Source organism: Mobula hypostoma, chromosome 2 (assembly GCF_963921235.1).
Source record: "Mobula hypostoma chromosome 2, sMobHyp1.1, whole genome shotgun sequence".
Taxonomy (NCBI): Eukaryota; Metazoa; Chordata; class Chondrichthyes; order Myliobatiformes; family Myliobatidae; genus Mobula; species Mobula hypostoma.
Window position 1 is genome coordinate 96,153,584 of NC_086098.1, and position 26,062 is coordinate 96,179,645.

Consider the following 26,062-nt stretch of genomic DNA (forward strand, 5'->3'; position numbering starts at 1 on the left):
GCAGTCGAAATAGCTTCAGCAAACTGTTGGATATAGTAGTGTCTTTTGCACTATCATACTGTTTAAATAAGATATACTGGAGGAACAAATGAATCGTATGATATTAGGGAAACAACTAATTAGAAATTGTTATGTTTATTCTTGGTACCACTGGCAACATTGAGATTCATAGTCTAGACTTGGATGATATCCAGAACATTTAAGAAGCCAGTCAATAGTCAAGAGTAATAATGGAAATGGAATCTCCTATAGACCAACCCAAGTAAACAGTCTTTTTCTTCCCCTCGGCCTTTGGTGAATTGTGATCTTGCGACAATCCAACTTTTACAGATAGATTTTTTACAACAAATTTGTAAGCAAAAAATAGTTTTGAAGTTTGTGACACGAGGTGCTGGAAATCTTGTGCAACACACAACATGCTGGAAGAACTCAGCAAGTCGGACAGTATACATGGAGAGGAAGAGACAGTCAACATTTTAGACTAAAACACTTCATCAGGAGAAAGAAGCCAGAGTAAGGAGGGATGAGGGGGCATATTATAAGCTGGCGGGTGATAGGTGAGACAAGGTGATGGGGGGGATGGGGGAGGGTGGTAAAGTAAGCATCTGCAGAATTTCTTGTGTTTGGGATAAAGTAATATGCTGGGAGGTGATAGGTGGAAGGGGCAAAAGGCTCATTACTAACTCCAAAATGCATTGATGCATAAGACAAGGATTCTTCAGCAACATCTAGGAAAACAATACTTTGAAAGATGAGGATAAGAGGTGCATGCCATCCTGGCTTGGAAATGTCTAATCTTTCCTTCAAGTTCATTAAGTCTTAGTCCTGGAGTACCCCACTCAACAACATCATGAAATAATCTTTACCACATGGTTTATTGAATTCAAGGCTAACCAATACATCTCAAAACTAATTAGTGGCTGTCAATAAATGCCCTCAACCCATAAATAAATAATAATAAAAGGGTTTCAGCTTGTCAAAGGGAGAAATAGAAGGGATACCAATATAAGGTAGCAATGTTTTAAGTCTAGCATCACCATCCTCTATGTTCTTTTGTTCAATTTCTTTGCATTTTCTATATTTCTGACAGAAGTACTCTGTTTTGATTGGGAGAAGTTTCTGTAGATTCACAAATTCTGTTTCCTAAGTACATTGATATTCCCTGTGTGAATTACTGTTTGCTCTGAGCTCATATTTCTGCATTCATCTCAATGCCTGACACAGAGTTAACAAATGTTCACATTTGCTGTTCTAGCATACACTGACTGCACATTTCTTTCCAGTATCTTTCACATCAGTGATTCCTATTCTTTGGGCAGATGGCTCATGAGGCTTTAATAATACTGCGTAAATGATGATATTGAGTAGCCCCACAGGATGTCAGCAATTTCTGGAAATCCCTCTAGACATCCTCAGCTTCTTATAAAGACTGGGCATTTATGGGGGATTGTAGCATGTGTAAAAATGTGACTCGTATTCAAAAAGGTTGTGAGCCTTTGTTCTACAGTAATATTATGATGTGGGTATGATAGTGTAGTGATTGTGTTACTGGGCAATAATTCAGAGGCTCAGATTCATAACAGACTATCTGAATTCACACAAAATCATACAAAGTGTTGGAGGTCAGGCAGCATCAATGGAGGGGAATAAACAATCAACATCTCATGCCAAAACCCTTCATCAGCACTGGGAAAGAAAGGGCAAGAAGCCAGAATATGAAGATTGAGCAAGTAAAGGAGGTACAAGCTAACAGGTGATAATTGATAGGTGAAAGCAGGTGAGGGAGAAGGTGGGCAGGTGAGGAAGGGTTGATGAAGAAAGGAAAGAAATAAATGGAAGAAGTAATAGGCTGAAGACAAAGGAATCTAATAACAGTGGATTGTAACAAAGGCACACAAACACTGCAATTGGTGCTGCAGTCTTTGGAATATCTGAAGACATCCTATCTGATTGTAAACACTGGTTGTACATTCATTTTAATGCTTTGGTTGATTTTTATAACTTTTTTTTCTTGATAAAGAAACCAGTTGTAAAATGAAGTAAATTTGGACTTGAATCATTGAGTTATGAGGCATCACTTGACTGTTCTTTGAATAAAACAAAAGGGAAAGAATGTTTAAAATCCCTTGCCAGTGACAGGTGTAGTTCTGCACATGACAATACCAATAAAAACATATGTTCTTGCAAGTCACAAGTCAAGTGGGCAGTTATTGATGTTTGGTCCCTAGGGTAGGATGTGGGAAACATTTAATGAGATGCTTATCACCGAGAGATTAGTTAAGAGAAAGGCAGGAGGTGTTTGGGGATTGAAGTATGAGGAGAATTCTAGTAATTCCAATTAAGTTGTTTCTTGTTTTGGAATGACAGTCACTTTTAAAGTTAATTAAAATAAATATTTATCTTTCTAAATTTAATGTCTTGTTCCAAAGGTATTACAAGACCATTATTTGGGAATGTTTAACTTACTTTGAGGCATTATGCTCTGATTTTCTTTAAATTTCTTTGTCACATTTGTGATTCACTGTATTTTACAATTTTTTTTGTGGGAAGTGATGAGGCCTGGAAACACCAAAAGAAAGTGTTGATTGGGAGACTTAGAAACAATGAGGACATAAATGTAGGAAGGACTAGAGTGTAACGTTTAATTGTGTAATATGCACCATTTTATGTTTTGTTTTACCTGGAAGAAATAACATGTGATCTTGTATGTCCACATTGCAGAGAAAGCAGGTCTCCAGTTTAATGTCCCGCCAAAATTCAACGCATTTATCTGTGATACTAGTTTGCCTCCCCCTAAATATTCTGTGCAAGATGTTGGAATCGTTCCACCTCTCCCCTAATTCTTTTAGAGTCTTGATTGAGTGAACATAGTTGCGAGATACAGAGGTGCAATTTGTTTCATAGAATGTGATGAGTCTCTGGAACTCGCTCCCCCAGTGGATTGTGAATGTTAGATCAATAGGTGTGTTTAAGGTGGAGATAAAAAAAAAACCATGAAATATCAGGGAACTGGCTCAGAAAACAGTTAAAGCCATTATAGAAAATGTCATGATCATATCAAATAAGCAGGCTAAACTTGAGAAGTCAGGTGATTCTATTTTTTTTGTGGTGTTGACATAATTAGTTTTGGTTTTACTGGTATGCTGTAATTCATCATTCAGCTGAAAGCTGCGCTGATTTTAAAAAGTCAGAATTCAGCTATTCAGCTGTTATGTCCATATATTGGTTAAGGATGAAGTTAGAAGCCAGATAATGCAGGTGAAACACTTGAGCATTGAAATCTTATAAGAATGGGTTGATGAGTACAGTATGAATGAATAATTTAAATGTCCCATGGGTGTAGCAGGTTGGTGTCTGGGTTGTATATCAAACAAAAATAATTCCTCTTTTTCTCTTGGTTGTGAAGTGAGAGGAAGTAAAGTGATTATTTTTCTCCATGTAATATACCCTTGATAGAGGATATCGATAGCATAATATATTCATTGTTTAATGTTAGTCAACAAATATCAAGTTAGTTAATCACAAGAGTGTTCAATAAGAGCACAGAACAGAAGATCTTATATGGATACTGCCTATGTGGCATATCAGATTATAGAAGGTCAGTACATGAACCTTCGTGCCCTGGTTTAGTCACACATTTCTGGAACTGAGCCATCTTCGTATTGTTTCAGAGAGTAGCATATCACAATACAGTGCTTAATGGGGAGGTTAATTCACCAGAGTGAGACCACAAGTTTGCCCAGGGCAGTTCAGTACAGCAGAGTACAGAGTATTGGTACAGTTTAAAATGGAAAATGCAATAGGCACAAACAGTAAATGAGATTAAAGTAAGACAACCTACATTGTTAAGGAAGAAATGTTACACTGGACATCACAATAGGTTTGGCTTTGCTCAATAAGTGCACAGAACTATTGTTTTTATCTAGGCATCTTGCAACTGCTGTTCTCTTACAGAACTGTTTACATCTTTACCAAAATGTAATGCCCGTATTGTCTTTTGTTAATTCAGAGCATATCTTGGAGTGTTCCTCAAAAGGGTGATAAAGGTGATTCTGGTCCTGCTGGTGAAAAGGTAAATCTTCTTCAACCTTAATCTAATTGATTTAAAGTAACTAAATCTGGGTTTATATTTTTGAAGCTCTCTCCTTAAACCTCTGCTGTGCTTACCCTTCACTTCAGCTGATTCCACCTTTGTGAATATTTTCATTTGTATCAAAATTGTAGAGCCTCGTGCCATTTTCATCAATATCAATTTTCAGCCTATTTTGTTCATCAGTAGAATTAATTTATCTAATTGATTTTTTCTTCATCTCTGCAATGTCCTTATAAATATTGATCTGTAATTCTATGGGGCAAATCCACTTTCCACTCACTAATTAACTTGGTCCTTGTGTTTCTAAAAGCTGCCCTCCTCTTGTCTTTTGAATTAATCCCTTTTCTATTTGGTCCTTTAACCTCATTGCACATACAATTAGCTCATCTTTGTAATCTATTTTGCTTCATAATTTGAACCAGCAATCTCTCCCGTAGAAACAAGACTCGTAGAAAGCACCGCACACAGAGGGGCCATTTGGCCCATCTTGTCAATGCCAGTTAAAAGAAAGCTACCCGACTTAATCCCAACTTCAGGCATAATGTTGGTCTGTATCCCTGAACACCTCAGCTCTTCAAGTCAAGTTCTAAGTACAGTTTAAATGACTTCAGTATTTCTGCTTCTTCTGATCAGGCAGACAGTAAACTTCAGACCCCTGCCACTCTCTGGGTGAGAAAACCTTCTACACCTTCCTTCTATCAATTACTTTGAATTTTTGCTTCCTTGTTTTTTTATTTCTTACCTCAGGTGACTGTGCTGAGCCTCCACTATACCAATGAAAGCAATTTGAACCGCTGTAGTTTTTCATCATGGCTATAGTTTTCCCATCCATCCTGACAACATCCTCTCCAGTGCAATAACATCCTTCCTGTAGCATGTTGACCAGAACTGTACGCAGTGCTCAGCCTATGGCATAACTAGTGTGGTATACAGTTCCAGAACTAATTCTCTGCACTTTTATTCTGTGCTAATAAAGGAAATCAGACAGTGTGAATCTTAAACCATGTTATTAACCCTTATCGTATAAAGTTACATGGATATATACTTCAAGAAGCATTTGTTCACCCACAGCATTCTATATCCTTCCATTTATAGGTTATTCCCTTGCTCTGTTCCACCTTAGACCTCACTGCCCTATTTTGCATCAGTTTTGAGGAAGAAATTTTGCACATAATTTAAGAATTACAAACCTTTTTAACTCCCTTCCTGTCTTAAGTAGTGAATAGATAACTTTCTCTTCTCTCTAGGACATTCTTTGCCATTATTGGCACCCCTTCTTTCTGTAATATTCTCCATTGCTTGGAAATATTATAGCTGCAATGTTTATTCATCACACTTTCCTTGCTGACATTTTTCTGTTTGTGTTATTAATTATGCAGCTACTTCTAATCCTCCCACTTTATTTCTCACATATTGAGAATTGCAACACACACTTTCTGGTTTTGTTTATATTAAATGTTTTGCATTTTTCTTGATATTTCTTGTCTGCACATGAACCAATCTTTTTGGTCATGATCCATTGATTTTATTGCCTTCCTCTACCCCAAGTGTGCAGTCCTTTTCACCTATTATTTGTCTATTTGCTTCAAGAATTCATAAGTGGCTATTTCCCTGAGGTGAAAGTATGAACATGTTTTTTAATGGTGCCATATGAATCTGAAGCTAACTAATTTTGATCAATTACAGGATTAAATTGCTTCTGTTTCAAATGGTATTTGAAACATTTGGTATTATTTAAACAAAAAGCAACGCCTCTTTTGTTAACTGACAAACTTCCCAAGCTCACTTCACAGCTGCCCTCAAAGCTGCTATTATCCAGAGCAGCTCTCCAGTGCAATTTTCCAGTAGAAGCCCACTGTAAGTGGCATGCACAGCTCAGTCTGGCTGAGCTCAGGGTGTTCCAACATGTCATCCTCCAGAAATGACCTGACATTTTAAAAGGGAATTACTTATCCTCGTTCCTTCCCCTGTGCAATTTCTTCCCAATATAATGAATGGCCCTGACTCTACATGTGCAGATCTAGCCAGCAGGTTTTCCAGTGTAAATGAACAATATGTGGAAGTTTGAATGAAAAACAAAGAATAATTAGCTGGGGAAAGGCCATCAGTCGTGTGGAAGTTAAGGATTTTTTCATTATCAATTCCAAACCCAACTCTCATCCATGTAAAAGATACCCAATTAAAGTGAAGCAGCTGGTTTTAAGTAGATAATACACAGTCATGATTTGTATTTATTTGATCTCATTCACTTTTCCAGAAGCAATACATCACAGGTAGTAGAATACCTTCAGCATATGGTCAGTGTACTAATGTAAGTGGACATATTTGCCAAATTGCCAGATGCCCGTGGCAAAGAATTTCACAGATTCACTACTCTCTGGCTAAAGAAATTCCACCTCATCTCTGTTCGAAAAGGATGCCGCTCTATTCCGAGGCAGTGTTCTCTAGTTCATCAGATCTTACCTAGGTACAAGTGTACTGATGAAGCTGGCAGTTAAATATTTATTCTATTATTACTACAGACAAAAGATATACAGATGATTGAATGCTTCGGCCCTTATATTAAGCCACACACTCTGACTTTAAATGAAACAAAATGGAGCAAAGACTAAGGCTCATGTCAGTGATAAAAAATCTGATCAAAAGACAGATTCTACCTCGTTCCCCCTGCAAATGGTTAGCAAGTGAACATAAAGTTGGGAGTGTTACTATAAAAGTTAAGTGCAATAAAAAGTTTGTTTTCACTTCGAGGAGTATTGGAGGATGGATTGGATGTACCTGTTGAGACTTGAGGGTGATTGTATGACACTGACAAAGTGGACAGCAGATTAGAGATGGGCTTGCCTACTATTGTCTCACTTCTTCAACCAACATTTTCTTGGCATGTTGAATCATTGTCAATTTTTAAGACACTTAAAAGACACTTAAAGAGCTTTTACAAGTATATTAAGAGCAAAAGGATTGTAAGGGATAATATTGGTCCTCTTGAAGATCAGAGTGGTCGGCTTTGTGCGGAACCAAAGGAAATGGGGGAGATCTTAAATAGGTTTTTTGCGTCTGTACTTACTAAGGAAGCTGGCATGAAATCTATGGAATTGAGGGAATCAAGTAGTGAGACCATGGAAACTGTACAGATTGAAAAGGAGGAGGTGCTTGCTGTCTTGAGGAAAATTAAAGTGGATAAATCCCCGGGACCTGACAGAGTGTTCCCTCGGACCTTGAAGGAGACTAGTGTTGAAATTGCGGGGGCCCTAGCAGAAATATTTAAAATGTCGCTGTCTACGGGTGAAGTGCCGGAGGATTGGAGAGTGGCTCATGTTGTTCCGTTGTTTAAAAAAGGATCGAAAAGTAATCCGGGAAATTATAGGCCGGTGAGTTTAACGTCAGTAGTAGGTAAGTTATTGGAGGGAGTACTAAGGGACAGAATCTACAAGCATTTGGATAGACAGGGGCTTATTAGGGAGAGTCAACATGGCTTTGTGCGTGGTAGATCATGTTTGACCAATCTGTTGGAGTTTTTCGAGGAGGCCTGTGACTAGTGGTGTGCCACAGGGATCAGTGCTGGGTCCATTGTTAGTTGTCATCGATATCAATGATCTGGATGATAATGTGGTAAATTGGATCAGCAAGTTTGCTGATGATACAAAGATTGGAGGTGTAGTAGACAGTGAGGAAGGTTTTCAGAGCCTGCAGAGGGACTTGGACCAGCTGGGAAAATGGACTGAAAAATGGCAGATGGAGTTTAATACTGACAAGTGTGAGGTATTGCACGTTGGAAGGACAAACCAACGTAGAGCATACAGGGTTAATGGTAAGGCACTGAGGAGTGCAGTGGAACAGAGGGATCTGGGAATACAGATACAAAATTCCCTAAAAGTGTCGTCACAGGTAGATAGGGTCGTAAAGAGAGCTTTTGGTACATTGGCCTTTATTAATCGAAGTATTGAGTATAAGAGCTGGAATGTTATGATGAGGTTGTATAAGGCATTGGTGAGGCCGAATCTGGAGTATTGTGTTCAGTTGTGGTCACCAAATTACAGGAAAGATATAAATAAGGTTGAAAGAGTGCAGAGAAGGTTTACAAGGATGTTGCCGGGACTTGAGAAACTCAGTTACAGAGAAAGGTTGAATAGGTTAGGACTTTATTCCCTGGAGCGTAGAAGAATGAGGGGAGATTTGATAGAGGTATATAAAATTATGATGGGTATAGATAGAGTGAATGCAAGCAGGCTTTTTCCACTGAGGCAAGGGGAGAAAAAAACCAGAGGACATGGGTTAAGGGTGAGGGGGGAAAAGTTTAAAGGGAACATTAGGGGGGGCTTCTTCACACAGAGAGTGGTGGGAGTATGGAATGAGCTGCCAGATGAGGTGGTAAATGCGGGTTCTTTTTTAACATTTAAGAATAAATTGGACAGATACATGGATGGGAGGTGTATGGAGGGATATGGTCCGTGTGCAGGTCAGTGGGACTAGGTAGAAAATGGTTCGGCACAGCCAAGAAGGGCCAAAGGGCCTGTTTCTGTGCTGTAGTTTCTATGGTTTCTATGGTAAGCCATGTAAGCCAGCCAGTAAGAGTGTTTGCATTAAAGTTACCATGAGGCCTAGGGTAACTTTGTAGCAGGTTGTACGTAGTTTGTACCACCACCCTTTCAATAGTTTCTTCCCTTATTAAGAGAACATAAATTCCATAGAATATGCTCCAGATTGTTGGCATGCAACTGCACAACATCAGTAAACATCATATTCCTAAAGCCAAGCATTGGTTGGTATGTCCAATATTTAAGCATGAGAAATTAAAGTGCTCTACTTTGAACCCCTTGGACAAAAAGTATGGTTACAGTGGTTGAGAAAATGTGCGAAAATCAAAACTGTAGTCAGCATTTTTGGATTTTTTATTGTTATATTTCAAAGCAGCAGTAATAATTCAATTTTGCTTTTAAAATCATTATATACCATAAATGGCATATGCTGGGTGAATGGCTGCCTGGATTAATTGACATGAATCATTGCCAAGAACAAGGATTTAATTTAATTTATGCTCAAAACTTCAGTTTAATGAAGTGATGTGATATCTTGAATGTTCTGTATGTCACCAGAATAACATCTATTTCCAAGAAATAATTTCTTAATGTGCTTTGTGTATTAGCAGTATGCAGAGAGTATGCCATGGATACTGTATCACAGCAACAAGAAACTAATTAAAATGACAGAGCAGAAATGATTCTCTTGATTATTCATTGCGACTCAGTATTATCATCTACTTTCTACTCCCAGGGCACTTTCCTTACCCCTCCTCTCCATTCTTTTTGTATCTGGCAGTATTGATGTGATGCTGGCATAGACAGATCCCTGATCAGGTGCCTTTGGCAAGAAGTCTCAACACTCCATTCCCACCAAACCAATAATCTTGCTCAAGTCTGATTCTGTCCTCATCTTTATTAGCAGCTATTTCCAATTCTGGATATCGTTACAGATTCATTCATAGATTTATACAACAAGGAAACGGACTAGTTAGCCCATCCAATCTGGACGGACTATTTACACATATTGCATTTTACTCTCTTTTCATTTGCATCAACTACCCCAGATACTACCCCATTCAACAAACAGACTTAGTAAGTTACAGTGGCCAATCAACCTACCAACAAGAATATCTTTGATATCTGGGTGAAAACCAGAGCTCCCTGTGGAAATCCAGTGGTTGCAGTCACCCACAGAGGAATATGAAAATACTATGCAGATGGTATAAAGGCTAAAGAACCCGGTCATTTGAATTGAGGGCACTTTATCCTTCCATGGATTTCTGGCTTACTGTGTAAGACTTCAATATTTTATGGTGTTTGCTTTTATCAAAAGGCAGATCCTTTATCCTAACTCACTTTTACAACCTCCCTCTCACAGATTCAAGAACAATTATTACCCCTCAGCCATCAGGCTCTTGAACCAAAGAGGATAACTTAATTCAACTTCACCCGCCTCATCACTGAACTGTTTCCACAACCTATGGCTTCATTTTCAAAGGCTCGTCGTCTCATCATCTTGATATTTATTGCTTATTTATTTATTATTATTCTTTTTGTTTCTTTTTGTATTTGCACAGTTTGTTGTTTTTTGCATATTGGATGTTTGTCCATTATGTTGGGTGTGGTCTTTCATTGATTTTATTATGTTTCTTGCCCACAAGAAAATGAATCTTAGGGTTTATATGATGACATATATGTACCTTGATAATAAATTTACTTTGAACTTTGAATTATTGGGATATGAAAATTATTGCTTAGAAATTGATTTCATTACCACATTGCATCTTACTTTAGCACCAAACAGGCTTGTTGGATTGCTGTCTTGCATACGCAGATAAAAGTCACACTAGTGTGGTGACTACTGCCACTGATGCATAGGCAGTAATATCTGAAGGATACTAACTGCAAGCCTGTCAGAAAAACTGGGTGGCAGTCACATTTGATTGCTTCTAGCAATTGAGGAATGCTAATCAATAAAAAGGTGTGTCCCACTGCAGAGCATCAAATGATGGTAAGTATAACTGATACCATTTTGCAATAGAGCATCAAATAGTCTGTTCCTGCTTTACTTATTATGTCCTTCTGCTGCTGAGACTTCATCTGTAGATTCCTTTGCTCTACCTTGGGATGATCATTCGTTTATTGGTTTGGACTGATCATCATTACTCCGAATGAGTTTTAGGAGGGATTTATTGTTGTTGCTGAATAAATGTGGGCTCCAATGGCTTGAAATATTAGCAATTTAATGTAATTCCCATCTCTTAACAGCCAATTCATCAACATATTAATACGTGTGTTACTCTCAACTACGGTTTGCAAAATGTTATGGGACTTTGACTATTGCTAACGCTTGCAGAGTAGAGTTACTCTGAAGAAAGTGATTTGTGCATAGAGATCAGACTGCATAGAATGAGCTGCCATTTATCAGAATTTAAAAGAAGCAAAGTTAATCCCTTCATAAGCAGTGAAGTACGACCTGCAAATTTGCCGAGGAAGCAACATGTTGTATCATCTGGGCTCCTTCTAGAGTTTATTGGTGAATTTCAGTAAAGGGGGTTATTTGTTTTATTAGAAGACTAAGTAAAGGAAGAGAAATTTCAAATGAATCCCCTCAATTAAAGACTCTGTTATTGCACTAACAGACAATACCTGTTTTGCCTCCTGCACTCAGTGCAATGATCCAGCAGGTGATGCTGTGCACAGTTATCCCCCTCCTGTTTCAGCAGACTCTGTGGATGTGCATCTAAGCTCTTAGTCTCTAGGTTGTCCAACATGTAAAGCATGGGGTACAATGCAGTGAAGCAGTGCACCAGTTCAATGTGTACAATGAGACACTCTTATTCTAATGACTATAGCAGAATGCAATTTGCAGGAATCATTTTGTATTCAAATTCTGTTTAAATTTCACTTTTCCTCCAAAAATAGAAAATCTCACATATTCCCAGGTTATACCCCATCTGCCAATTTCTTACCCAGTCTCAGAACTGTTAAATATCTGTTTGAAGGTCCTTTGTGACCTTCTCATAATTCACTGATCCATCTATCTTTGGATCATGAACAAATTCACCTGGTGAAATATGTATCCAATTAGAACTAATTGACTGTCCAAAACTTATTTGTCTCCTGTTAATAAATCCTGTGTCTAATCCAGCCCCTTGATTTTTTCTTTTATGTGGCACTTTACTAAATGCCTTCTGGAAATTAAAATGTACTACTACTAGTTCTTCTTTAACCACTCTATTATATTCACTAAGAAATATATCAAACATGATTTCCCCTTAATAGCGATGACTTTGCCTAATTGTATTATGATTTTTACAAATGTTTTATTATCTTCCTAATAGATTTTATTAATTCTCAATGTTCACTGTTGGCTAAATAGCCTTTTATAGCCTGTATTCTATGTCCCTTCTTTCTTAAAGAGTATTGTTACATTAGCATTTTCCACTCTTCTAGGGGAAATTTAGGGAACTGATATATTATATCCAACATATACAACATATTATTCTGTAAGTAGAAACATTTTCTTAGGAGATAAAGTCAGAAAAAGAATTGGAAGTATAATAAGATTTGTCACATTTGACTTGGTTTTTTAATTTGCTGAACTGACCAACATCAGGCAAATAATTGAAACTATGTTTTCTGTGTTGGAATGTGTACATTTGGAAGCTTTGACACATGTTAAGTGATTGAATTTCTTTCTGTTAATCAGGGTGAGAAAGGAGACCTTGGAGAAGTTGGCCCACAAGGTTTACCTGGAACAGATGTAAGTTCTTTTTCATTTTCTTATTTTTTTTTCTGAATATTACCACTGGCCACCAAGATCCAGCAAACCTTGAGACTTGCACCAAAATGTTTATTTGTCTTGTGATTCATCTTTTTAGTGTAATCTGGTGTTCGTGCCTCCTAGAAATTTGAGAGTTCCATGCTATAGTATAAATTGACAATAACTCTTTACTCAGCAATGCCGTGGAAGTGCTGCATTATCAAAGGTGTCTGCACTTGCATTTATGCATTCTTTGTTAATACTTTGCCATCTACACTCCTTAAGAGACTGTAGTTATAAGAGATCTTATTGCACAATTCAAAGAAATGTAGGGGAATTACTCTTCGTGTTCTGGATATTAGTTGTCAAAACCAACAGTTTAAAAACATTATTTGTTTGATGTTCATAGAATATCACATATTGTATCTTGTACATTATGACTATAAACATTCATCAACAATTACAGAAACTGCTGTGAGATTGTAGAAAAAGGAAGCTTATGCACATCTGTCATTGTTTTTACTTGTATGAAGAATTATAAATCTACTTAATTAACAACATGGAGAGAGGTGAAAAACCAGTTTCAGGAACAGTTATTTATCCCTCAACTATCACTCTTGAACCAGAGGGGATAATTTCCATTCAACTTCACTTGCCCCATTACTGAACTGTTCCCATAACCTATGGACTCACTTTCAAGGACTCTTCATCTCATGTTCTCGATATTTATTGTTTTTTTTTGCACGGTTAGTTGTCTGGCTTGCCCTGCCTTGTTGGTGTAGTGTATTATTATGGTGTAGCGATGTGCTACACACAGAGCTAGAAATAACGCCACGCAGTCTGTAAGTTGCACTCGAGACTCGTTTATTCAAACTTCGCGGCACTGGCTTTTAAGCAGTTCCCTTCCAGCCCTCTCCGGGCAGAAATGATGTCAGAAATGCATTACAAAAGTCTCTCCCCGCGCGCGGGCTATTTTGTGAGCCGATTCGCTTGTGTAGGAAGTGGGTCGCCATATAACCCACTGCCCCCCCCCCCAGAACCGGCGATACACCCGCAGTGTCCACAGTCTGGATCAGTCTCTGTCTGGGTGGTCTGCCTCTGCACCGCGGTGCCTGAACCTCGACCGGCTGTGCCAAGTCCACATGGGCCGGTTTGAGTCAGTCCACCTCCTCTTTCCCCCCCAATGTCCAGAACGTACGTGGACCCGTTGTTACTGATCACCTTGAACGGCCCCTCGTACGGCCGCTGTCGCAGTGCCCGGTGTGTGCCCCTTCATACGAATACAAACTTACAGTTCTGCAGGTCTTTGAGTACGCAGGTCGGGATCTGTCTGTGCTGTGAAGTCGGAACAGGTGCCAGGTTGCCAAGCTTTGCGCGTAGTCTGTCCAAGTCTGCTGCGGGTTCTTCCTCTTGCCCCCCTGAGGCTGGTATGAACTCTCCTGGGATGACCAGGGGTGTGCCGTACACCAGCTCAGCTGACGAGGTGTACAGATCCTCTTTGGGTGCTGTGCGGGTTCCAAGCAGGACCCAGGGAAGCTCGTCCACCCAGTTAGGCCCTTTCAGGCGGGCCATGAGAGCCAACTTTAAGTGACGGTGGAAGCAGTCCACTAGTCCGTTCGACTGTGGGTGGTAGGCAGTTGTGTGGTGTAATTGTGTTCCCAACAGGCTGGCCACAGCCGACCACAGGCTGGAGGTGAACTGGGCGCCTCTGTTGGAGGTAATGTGGGCCGGTACCCCAAAGCGTGCTACCCAGTTTGCAATCAGCGCTTGGGCGCAGGAATTGGTGGTGGTGTCGTTGAGCGGGACCGCCTCTGGCAATCTCGTGAACCGGTCTATCATAGTTAGGAGGTACCACGCTCCTCGCGACACTGGCAGGGGCCCCACGATATCCACATGGATGTGGTCGAACCTCCAGCGGGTGGGTTCCAACTGCTGCGGCGGGGCTTTGGTGTGCCGCTGCACCTTGACCGTTTGGCACCGAGTGCAAGTTTTGACCCATTCACTGAACTGTTTGCAAAGTCCATGCCACAAGGACTTGCTGGAGACCAACCGGATGGTTGTCCTGATAGATGGGTGCGCCAAGCCGTGTATGGAGTTGAAAACTCGCCGCTGCCGGGACGATCGGGCGAGGTTGGCCGGTAGCCATGTCACACAGGAGGGTCCTCTCACCTGGGCCTACGAGGAAGTCTTGCAGCTGCAAACCCGAGACTGCGGTCTCCAGCCCCCCCGTTGCCTTGGGCACCATGTGCAGGGGGGAGGCCCATGGGCTGTCGGACCGCCGTACGATCCCCAATTCCTCCATCCTCTTGAACTCCTCCTTTGTCGGGGGGATGCCTTCAAGCACGGGCGTGGAGGGGTGGTCCCTTGGTCAGAATGTAGTGCTGTACTCCGTGGCTGGGCATGGCTGCCATGAACTGCGGTGCCAGAACTGATGGAAAGTCCACCAGGATTCTAGTGAATTCGTTGATGGAGTCCAGGTGTGGGGCTGGCAACTTGGCCAGGAAGAACGTCTGGGAAGTCTTGGCATGGACCAGTCTTTTCCCTTTCAAGTCGACCAGCAGGCTGTGAGCTTGCAAGAAGGCCACCCCCAGGAGTGGTTGGGCCGCGGCGGCCAGTGTGAAGTCCCACGTGAACTGGCTGGCACCGAACTGTAGCTGCACTGTGCGGATGTCGTAGGTCCGAATCGTGCTGCCGTTTGCAGCCCTCAGGGTGGGTCCTGTTGCGGGTGTCATACCCCGTCGGGGGTAAGATGCTGATCTCCGCTCCGGTGTCGACCAAGAAGTGGCATCCCGACTGTTTGTCCCAGACGTACAGGAGGTAGTCCTGGTGGCCAGCCGCTGTAGCCATTAGCGGCAGCTGGCCCTGGCGTTTCCCGGGAACTTGCAGGGCGGGCGACAACGGCGGGCTTCTGTGCCCCACTGCTGCTGGTAGAAATACCTCCTCACTCCTTCCTCTGGGTTGTGTGCGCTCCGTTGCCGGGCCTGGTCTGGCCTGCTGTTGGGTGCGTGGCTTGGTAATCTGTCCAACGGACGCCCCGCCCTCCCTCTTGGCTTTCCACAGCACGTCTGCCCGGGCCACCACCTTCCGAGGGTCACTGAAATCTGCGTCAGCCAGCAGCAGATGTATGTCCTCGGGCAGTTGTTCTAGAAACACCTGCTCAAACATGAGGCAGGGTTTGTGTCCTTCAGCCAGGGCCAGCATCTCGTTCATTAATGCTGACGGCGGCCTGTCTCCCAAACCGTCCAGGTGCAGCAAGCGGGCACCTCGCTCACGCTGTGAGAGGCCGAAGGTCTCTAAGAGCAGCGCTTTGAATGCTGCACATTTGCCTTCTTCGGGGTGTGACTATATGAAATCCCCAACCCGTGCGGCTGTCTCCTGGTCAAGGGAGCTCACCACGTTATAGTAACGTGTGGAATCTGAAGATATCTGCTGAATCTGGAACTGGGCTTCTGCTTGATCAAACCACACACGTGGTTGCAGCATCCAGAAAGTTGGCAGTTTTAGCAAAACTGCGTGAACAGATGATAGTTGATCATCTTTGGTCCAAATCCCGTTTGGACCATCGGGGTCACCAATGTAGCGAAGTGCTACACACAGAGCTAGAAATAACGACACGCAGTCTGTAAGTCGCACTGGAGACTTGTTTATTCAACCTTCGTGGCACTGGCTTTTAAGCAGTTCCCTTCCAGCCTCTCTGGGCGGAAATGATGTCAGAGGTGCATTACAAAAGTCTCTCCCCACATGCGGGCTGTTTTGTGAGCCGGTTCGCTTGTGTAGAAAGTGGGTCGCCACAATTGTAATTAGATTTGTGAGTATTTGGCCGCAAGAAAGTGAATCTCAGGATGGTATTTGGTGAAATATATGTAGTTTGATAATAAATTTACTTCGATCATTTTGAACTTTTAGAGATTATCTATTTAATATTGTGAACTGATATTTGTAAGAATACACATCTGTTGGAAAATCCAACAATAGACCAACTACAATAACGAGATTACATAAAGTATGGCTTGTATCAGGAAAGTGGAGAAAAGTTTAAGACATTTGATATATTTCCTGAGGAAAAGGGTAAGCTTCAAATTGAATTATTTTATGAATGACATGACCACACATTGTTCATTGCAGTGAAGAGTCAACATTTTTCCACTCAATAGAGTTGTAGTATTAATCTGCAATAAAATGAAAGGGTTATCATCTACCTATAACCCCATCCCAATGTAAAGCCTCACTCGCAGATGTTCAGTTGGAGCTATAGGGATTACAATACTAAGGGTTTAAATTTGCAATCGATGGCAGTCAAGCCAGGTTGCCGGCACCTTTCCCTGACACTCCCCTGGATATTGTGATAGCAAGGTGGACACCTGAGCAGAAGATTGGACCTGTGACTCTCCACCCCTAATAAGAGCAGAAAGCAATGCCGAGAAATGTGCTCTGTCACTGAAACTGGATCTGTCGTAGAATTTGGTGTCAGATTTTGCAACTATAGTGCAGGCAAGACCTAAGCCTTTAAGGATCTTTCAGATAAGCCTGTTTCCTTCTTTTAAGGTCCCTGTTCTATTTCAGGTGTGCGCTATTTAGAGTCACAAATGCAAACTCCTGTGTTTCAGGTGTGATGAACATTAATGATATGTGTTCAGTAGCTTTCATTTGTAGGGACAATTCAGAAATAGCTCTGCTGTTTGATTGTCTTGTATAAAGAAGGTCAAAGAAGAAGCACAATCTTAACAGGAATTAATATTCACAAACCATATCTTGGTATTCTAATACTGCCTCTTCAATTATACAAATACATTATTATTTAGGAAATTATATTCTAGCTGTTTGGTATCCATAGAAACACTGCATTGGGAGAGCACATTACAGGTTTTATGTCTCGGCTGACAAGAGACTATGTGGCATGTAGCCAACCACATGTTGATGTATTGTACAGAGCCCAGGACAAATTTTCAACAATGCCGCATGGGCTGCAATTCGTCAGAGCAGATCCTTTTCCCCAGGGTAAAAACGTCATACACCTGAGGACATCTTTTTAAAGTTAGAGAGGGGAAATTTAAACGCAATGCAAAGAGCAGGTATTTTTTATGCAAACAGTGAAAGATGCTTGAAATCGGTTACCAGGAGTAGTAGTGGAATCAGGCAGTTTGATGGAGTTCAAGAGGTTTTGTATTCCTTTCATGACTATGGAGGTGATTGGGATATGGATGATACACAGAAGGAGGACATATAATATAAATTGGCATCAAGATCAGCACAATGTCGTGGGACAAATGGCCTGTCCAGTGCTGTACTGTTCTCTCTTCTGTTACTCAGCAATTGACAAATCCAATTTCTATCTCATAGATATCCTCTCCACAATACTTACCTTGGCAACAATGAGATTAAAATCAATTACTCCATAGGAATTATCAAAATTCCCCCAATGGAGCCAAGCTTTGTAACTCAAGCTTATTGTAAAGGTCACAATAAAAAAAACACAAGAACTAATTGGGCATGAAGACTGCAGATAACTGATATTTGCCTTCTTAAATCTAAGGATACAATCACAGATACAGAAATGGGTCCTTTAGCCCAGCAAGTCCAGCTCAATCAACAACCACCAATCCTACAGTTACTCTCCCCTCATTCCCATCAGTTTTCCCCTCCCACTTCCCAGATTCTATTGTTCACCTCTATACTCAGGGCAATTTATGGTGACTAATTAGCCTACAACCCCTTTTTTGGAATGAGTAACGGAAGTGGAGCCCCTGGAGGAAACCCACGTAGTCACAAGGAGAACGTGCAAAACCCCACGCTGGTTGTTGGAGCTGCTGTTTAGCTGCTCCACAATGTTGACCCGGTACTCAACAAATAGAGCCCTGCTGCATTTCTCACAAATCTGGTACAATGAAATAAAATAAAGAATAATTTATGTCTGAGTAAACTTTGATGTTTACTGGATCAAGGACTCAGGATCCTTTGAAGATATTTTATTCTGCCTGGATTTTGGCTTGTAATTATTTCCAAGACCTGTAATTATTTACACTTCCTTTTATCCTGCAATCCTCTGCCGCTATGAATGCTGCAGTAACTTTTTTGCTTTCCAACTATTAATTATAGGTAGAATAAAAAGCTATTATTCAACCATAAAGTTTAAATAATAAGGCAATAGTTACTAACTTAATGCTTCAGAATTAAAATTATCATTTAATCATTTTGATTTTGATAATACAAAAAAAAACAGCATTGAACTCAATTCTCTCCAGATACCATTAGAGATTATCGGGAAAATCTCATGTCTTTTCCTTACACATCTTGACCAGCACACACAAATTACAGCAGGTCAGGCAGCATCTAGGGAGATGAATAAACTGTCAATGTTTCAAGCCAAGACCCTTTTTTGGGACTGGAAAGGAAGGTGGACTAAGCCAAAATAAGAAGGTGGGGGAAGGGGGAGAAGGACAAGCTAGATGGTGATAAGTGAAACCAGGTGGATGGGGAATGGAGTATCAAGTGATGGTCCTAGAACACTAAAACACTAGAACACCACTGCATGGTACAGGCCCTTTGGCCCTTGATGTTGTGCCCACCCATATATTTCTTTAAAAAAAGTACTAAACCCACACTACACTGTAGCCCTCTATTTTTCTTTCATCCATGTTCCTGCCCAAGAGGCTCTTAAATACCCCTAATGTTTTAGCCTCCACCACCATCCCTGGCAGTCATTCCAGGCACCCACAACCCTCTGTGTTAAAAACCTTACCCCTGATGTCTCCCCGAAACTTCCCTCCCTTAACTTTGTACATATGCCCCCTGGTGTTTGCTATTCGTGCCCTGGGAAACAGGTACTGGCTATCCACCCTATCTATGCCTCTCATAATCTTGTAGAAACATAAAAACATAGAAAATAGGTGCAGGATTAGGCCATTCGGCCCTTCGAGCCTGCACCGCCATTCAGTACGATCATGGCTGATCATCCAACTCAGAACCCTGTACCAGCCTTCCCCCCCATACCCCCTGATCCCTTTAGCCACAAGGGCCATATATAACTCCCTCTTAAATATAGCCAATGAACTGGCCTCAACTGTTTCCTGTGGCAAAGAATTCCACAGATTCACCACTCTCTGTGGGAAGAAGTTTTTCCTAATCTCGGTCCTAAAAGGCTTCCCCTTTATCCTCAAATTGTGACCCCTCGTTCTGGACTTCCCCAACATCGGGAACAATCTTCCTGCCTCTAGCCTGTCCAATCCCTTCAGGAGTTTATATGTTTCAATCAGATCCCCCCTCAATCTTCTAAATTCCAACGAGGATAAGCCTAGTCGATCCAGTCTTTCGTCATATGAAAGTCCTGCCATCCCAGGAATCAATCTGGTGAACCTTCTTTGTACTCCCTCTATGGCAAGGATGTTATTCCTCAGATTAGGGGACCAAAATTGCACACAATACTGCAGGTGTGGTCTCACCAAGGCCTTGTACAACTGCAGTAGTACCTCCCTGCTCCTGTACTCGAATCCTCTTGCTATGAATGCCAGCATACCATTTGCCTTTTTCACTGCCTGCTGTACCTGCATGCCCACTTTCAATGACTGGTGTATAATGACACCCAGGTCTCGTTGCACCTCCCCTTTTCCTAATTGGCCACCATTCAGATAATAATGTGTTTTCCTGTTTTTGCCACCAAAGTGGATAACCTCACATTTATCCACATTAAATTGCATCTGCCATGAATTTACCCACTCACCTAACCTATCCAAGTCACCCTGCATCCTCTTAGCATCCTCCTCACAGCTAACACTGCCGCCCAGCTTCGTGTCATCCGCAAACTTGGAGATGCTGCATTTAATTCCCTCATCCAAGTCATTAATATATATTGTAAACAACTGGGGTCCCAGTACTGAGATCTCTATCAAGTCCCCTCTCATCCTTCTACACTCCAAAGAGAAAAGTCCCAGCTCTATTAACCTTGCCTCATAAGACTTGTTTTCCAATCCAGGCAACATCCTGGTAAATCTCCTCTACACCCTCTCCATAGCTTCCACATCCTTCCTATAATGAGGTGACCAGAAATGAACACAATGCTCTAAGTGTGGTCTCACCAGAGATTTGTAGAGTTGCAACATGACCTCTCTACTCTTGAACTCAATCCCCCTATTAATGAAACCTAGCATCCCATAGGCCTTCTTAACTATCCTATCAACCTGTGCAGCGACCTTGAGGGATGTATGGATTTGAACCCCAATGTCCCTCTGTTCATCCACGCTCTTAAGTAACGGACCATTAACCCTGTACTCAGCCTTCTGGTTTGTCCTTCCAAAATGCATCACCTCACACTTATCTGGATTGAACTCTATCTGCCACTTTTCTGTCCAACTCTGCATCCTGCCTATATCCCCTTGTAACCTTCGACAACCTACAGCTCCATCCACAACTCCTCTAATCTTCGTGTCATCCGCAAACTTACTCACCCATCCTTCCGCCTCTTCATCCAGGTCATTTATAAAAATCACAAAGAGCAGGGGTCCCAGGACAGATCCTTGCAGCACTCCACTAGTCACCGACCTCCAGGCAGAATACTTTCCTTCCACTACTACCCTCTGCTTTCTTCCTGCAATCCAATTTTTTATCCAAACAGCCAAGGTTCCACTGATCCTGTGCCTCATGACTTTCTGGATGAGTCTCTTGTGGGGGACCTTGTCAAATGTCTTGCTAAAATCCATGTAGACCACATCTACCTCCCAATGAGTGGGGTCCTTTTCAAGAGGTAAGTAAGAGGTGTCTGAGAGTTGCCATCTGTCCTCAGCAAGGTAGAGGTCATCATGCCACACTACAACAGCATCCACTTTGCCTGTCATGTAATTGATGTATGGATTGCAATAACTAAATTCCCTTAATAGGAATTCCCTTTCTGTTGAGGGAAGTTAGTCACTGCAATCTCATGCATTGATTAAATGACAAATTTAAAAAATGAATAGAATTTGGCATCACTTGCTGCATTGTTGCCATCCTTGATTATCCTCAAGAAAGGTGGCGATGAATGATGTTCTTGAAGCACTGCATCCCGTTGAGTGAATGAACTCCCACCATGCTAATGGCAGTGGATTCCAAGATATAGTCTAGTAACAGTGGAGGACTGGCAATATATTTTGCAGTCAGGAAGATGTATGATTTTGATGCAAACCTGTATATGACAGTGTTTTCTCCTACCTTGTCTTTCTTTGGTGAAGTTATAATACTATTGGAGTAACCTCAGTGAGCTGTTGGGTGAGTGGTTTCTTTGTCCTGGGCTCTGCCAAAGCTTCTTGAATCTTGTTGGAGCAGCATTCATCCAGCCAATTAGAAACTATTACATCATGTTTTGGGGTATGCGGACTAGGCTTCAGGAGTTGAAATAATTTCCATGTGGTTCCCAACTTCTACTTGCTATTGTAGTTACGTGGCCAGTCCGTTTGAGTTTACAATTGTTGATGGTGGGAGGATCTGGATAATGGTAATGTCTATTCATAAATCATTGACATTCAGTCTCTTGATATGGATAGGCATTACATTCACATATGCACAAATATTATTGGCTACTGATCATATAGAATATTGTCATAGTGGTGTAGCAAGTATATCCAATCAATTGTCAAGGTGCTTCCCTTTTACTTCCAGGTGCCCCATGTTTGATACTGACCTCAGATGAAATCTATATGGAATGGATATGTTCTCCCAGTAACCATGCAAGGTGTTTTTCTCTGTGAATACTTCAGCATTCTCACATATCCCAAAGACATGCTAAGAAGTTAGTTGGCGTGCACCCAAATGCCAAATGGGGCTGTAGAGGATAATAGATCAGCCATGATGGAATGGTAGAGAAGACCCAATGGGCCGAATGGCCTAATTCTACTCCCATGTCTTATGGTCACTTGAAACAAGCTGAACTGGCTGGACACGAGGTTCTGTGATGATAAGATCGTAAGGAAGCAAGACAGATCAGCCATACACCACTTCCGACTGAAAATGTTTACAAATGCTACATCCTGGTTGTTGACATTCTTCTTCCACTTCATGAAAGCTCGGGATGTTGTAGGAGTCTGCTATTTAATTATGTCCCACTATTCATGATAAGATGTGACTGCAATACAGAATATTGGATAGTGTTTTGGGAGTGTGCATATCTTTGCATTGCACACTTCTTTAGCTGGTTGGCATGCACATGATGATGTAGTAATATGATAAATGATCTAAAGTGGAACTACATTCCTTTAGTTCAGCATTAAATACAAAGAATAAAAGCAAAACACTTCAGATATGGGAAATATTATTTAATAAGTGACAGATTTTTCTAACATATATTTGGCTTTTTTGATAATACTTAATATGCTTGGACAATTTTTATAACCCTTTATTTTAAATGCCTGAAAGTTGAACTGATTAGAGCTATAATTATTAAACAGCTGGTTTATGGTTGAATAAGATATCCAATTAGAGCATTTTACTTTTGTCTTCCCACAGGGTTTAAAAGGTGACTCTGGTGACATGGGTCCAGCTGGCGTAAAAGGTGAAAAAGTAAGTGCCAAATGAAATTTCAGTAGAGGCCAGTAATAATTAGAAGTTTTCCCTCTTGTGAGCTAGAAGCTTCCACTGCAAAAGACAAGCAGTTGGAAGAAATTGTTTTTTTCTTCACAAATGTATTGGATAGAGTGCAGTAGTTCTGGCTTGTTTGCTAATGTGCAACCAGTGATAGTGAATAAGCAGCCTGGTTCAGCTCTCTAACATTGAATGTTAAAATTCACTTTTCTACATTTTAGACACTGCTCAAGCTTAACGTGATAGATTAATGAAATGTATTTAATGTTTTTCTTGAAAGGACCTGGGCAAAATTAATTGAATTCATATTTACAAAATTAAAACATCCCAAATGCAGCATAACCAGTAACATCCAGGCTAAAGAATCTGATTGATAGAGTCATAAAACACTACAGCACAGAAAGAGGAACTTCGGCCCATCAGGTTCATGCTGAATCATTAATCTGCTAGTCCCATCAACCTGCACCTGGACCATAGCCCTCCATATTAAAAAGAATTGGAAATGTCCATGTCAAATAGAATTAAAAGGTGGAGTCCCTTGGGGATTTATTTTTAGTCACTTATTAAACATTTATAAGTAATTCAGCTGCCTATTAAGTAACATGGAATAATGAGATTAATTGATGATGATTAAAATTCTAAGGAGGCAAAATTTGGATGGATGAGTAAGTAGCAAGTGACATTCAACATTGAGAAATATGAAACACTGCATTCAGGTTCTAAATTAGTAGATAGTAAATATGATTATGCAATGAAGGGGATAATGTTTCAAATGACTGAGCTTGAGAGTGATACAGTCCACTCATTGAAAACATTTCTGCAATGTGGAAACCAATTGGCAAGTCAAACGGAATGAGCTGTGTGAGCAGATGCACAGAATATAAGTACACGGGAGTAACATGACTCGCCTGTAATGTATTAGTAGGATTATACTCGGATTGTGTCCAAGTCTAGTGCCTTTACCTTCATTATGCAGTGGAACGTCATAAAAAAGGACAACAACAATTCTAAAATATATAACGTTAAAAACAGCAATGGCAAATCAATCTCAGGCAGACAAAAGGGGAGGAATCTGAAGTTGTGATAGCCCTTCCAAAAGGACAGATCCTGTTAGGCCATTCTTCTGCAAGCAATAGTGTTTCTTTACTGTGGTCCATTCAAGAGAATCATCTACCATGTTAAGGATGACATTTGTCATACATTGTTCTCATATGATGCATCACTAGAGCTGTAAGGGCTTGACATGGTACTCAAGAAGCGGTTTTTGATGTGGACAGCACAAAAGAATGAGGATATAAAGACACTCTCCTGGAAGTTAGGCAATGTTTCTCTTGTGATTTAAGTTGAAATACTATATATTATCTTTGACAGATGAAAATGCCACCTTCAACTGTACCATGAAAGTACTAAGGATTCTTTCATCATTAATTAAAATCATAAAAGTATTTTGAATGTGGATGATAGACTTCTAAGAAATACAGAAAGATAAACACCATTGGAGTGTTGTGGTTCACATAACTAGTTAAAGATCAGATGAATCTTTCTTTTCAACTTCCTTAGTTTACAGTTTTTTAAACTATGTTACTCATGGCGTTATGCAGCATGGAAAACTTGATACAATGAGTTGACTGTTGACCAGTTAATTACTAACTGATACTTCTGTTTTTATTAGGGTGATATGGGTCCACCTGGTCCACCTGGATTGAACGTAAGTAACTGGAATGTTCAGTGATTCAAGACAGGTACACGTCAAGGTGGTGATCATCATATCTATCTTGAGGGAAAATAGATAAGAATTTTAAGATGAGAAGATGCAGCATTGTCCCCAGAATTTGAGAGGGTGATTAGTTTTGATTTGGTCTAGCAAAGAACTGGCTAAGGCACAGGAAGTCAAATGTGGCATTTGCTGAGTACTGGTTTTAACTGGCACTCAGTTATGACCTTCATCTTTAAACTGAAGCATTTACAATGAGCATATAATTCTTTGTATTTTATCAACATCAACTCAATTGTCTTTCAGCAACTTAGCATGCAAACTGAAAGTGAAATATCTTTCAGAGACAAAAGCAAAATATTCTGGAAATATTCAGCATGTCAGACAGCATCTACAAAGAGAAAAACATATATTATTGAAAGTTAATGACCTTTCATCAGGAGTTATGGAAAGTCATCAACTTGAGATCTTAATTTTGCTTCTTTCATCAGAGATCCTGTCTTTCTAGCATTTCTGTCCTTATTTAAAAATATCCAGCAACTGCAATGAATTATTTCCGTTTCAGAATAATTATCTCCAGTACCTGTGGTATTTTCATCAAGGAACACATATATCTTAAATCAATAGTTTGGTTTCCAGCGTTTTTGGAGAAATGTGGAGTCTCCTATGAAAGGACTCCCTGGGCAAGAACATAGGTTCACTCAGTGCATGTAGTTTTGTGAGTTGAAATATGGAGTAATTTGTGCAACAGCTGACTGGAGATGAATTAGAGCAGTGATATTAAAAGCACACATTAATTAACCACTTTTTGTTATTCAATTCACAATCATGTTTTATCTCAAACTAGTCAAAGTATTACTTACTAACTAAGTGTTTATGTCAAGGACTGTTCCAGCTTTGGCTCCAGTCAAATATATTTAAAGTTTCCAGAAATAAATTTGAGACCCTGCAGGTGTTTATTTTTCATAAAAGCAAACAATTTATGTTGCTAATTGTAATTTTCATTACATTGGAGCAGACCGTTATGAGTCTTCAGAACATTTTTCCCCAAAGCTGATGGAGTCAGAGTCTTTGAATATTTTTAAGGCAGAGGTAGATACGTACTTGATTAGAAAGGGAGTGGAAGAGTTAGAGAGCAAGGCAACCTAAACCTTCTCCTAAATTATATGTTTATATAAGCTTCTTTTTCAGTGGAATGCTAAAACCATTTTGGAGATTGTGGCCTTTGATTAAGTTTTCAATTGTTGCCCTATTTTTCTTAAGTGGAAGTTAAAGATTTCATTGTACCCTTTGCACAGGAATAGCAAGTTTTCCTGCTATCAGGAAAATGTTAACTCCCCCACAAACATCAGCATGAATAATGTGTTTGGATACTTACTTATGGACTTACATATGTCGTGTACCCCATGACAGGAATAAAG

The 26,062-nt window shown here is 40.5% G+C and overlaps 1 protein-coding gene across 1 annotated transcript in view; it reads left to right on the plus strand.

Annotated features, from left to right (window-relative positions):
• Positions 1–26,062, plus strand: part of LOC134357361 (collagen alpha-1(XIX) chain) — a 372,824-nt gene that overhangs the window by 92,965 nt on the left and 253,797 nt on the right. The window contains exons 9-12 of the mRNA XM_063068836.1: positions 4,010–4,072; positions 12,329–12,382; positions 22,853–22,906; positions 24,600–24,635. Of these exons, the coding sequence (XP_062924906.1) occupies positions 4,010–4,072; positions 12,329–12,382; positions 22,853–22,906; positions 24,600–24,635 (207 nt within the window). The remainder of the gene's footprint in view (positions 1–4,009; positions 4,073–12,328; positions 12,383–22,852; positions 22,907–24,599; positions 24,636–26,062) is intronic.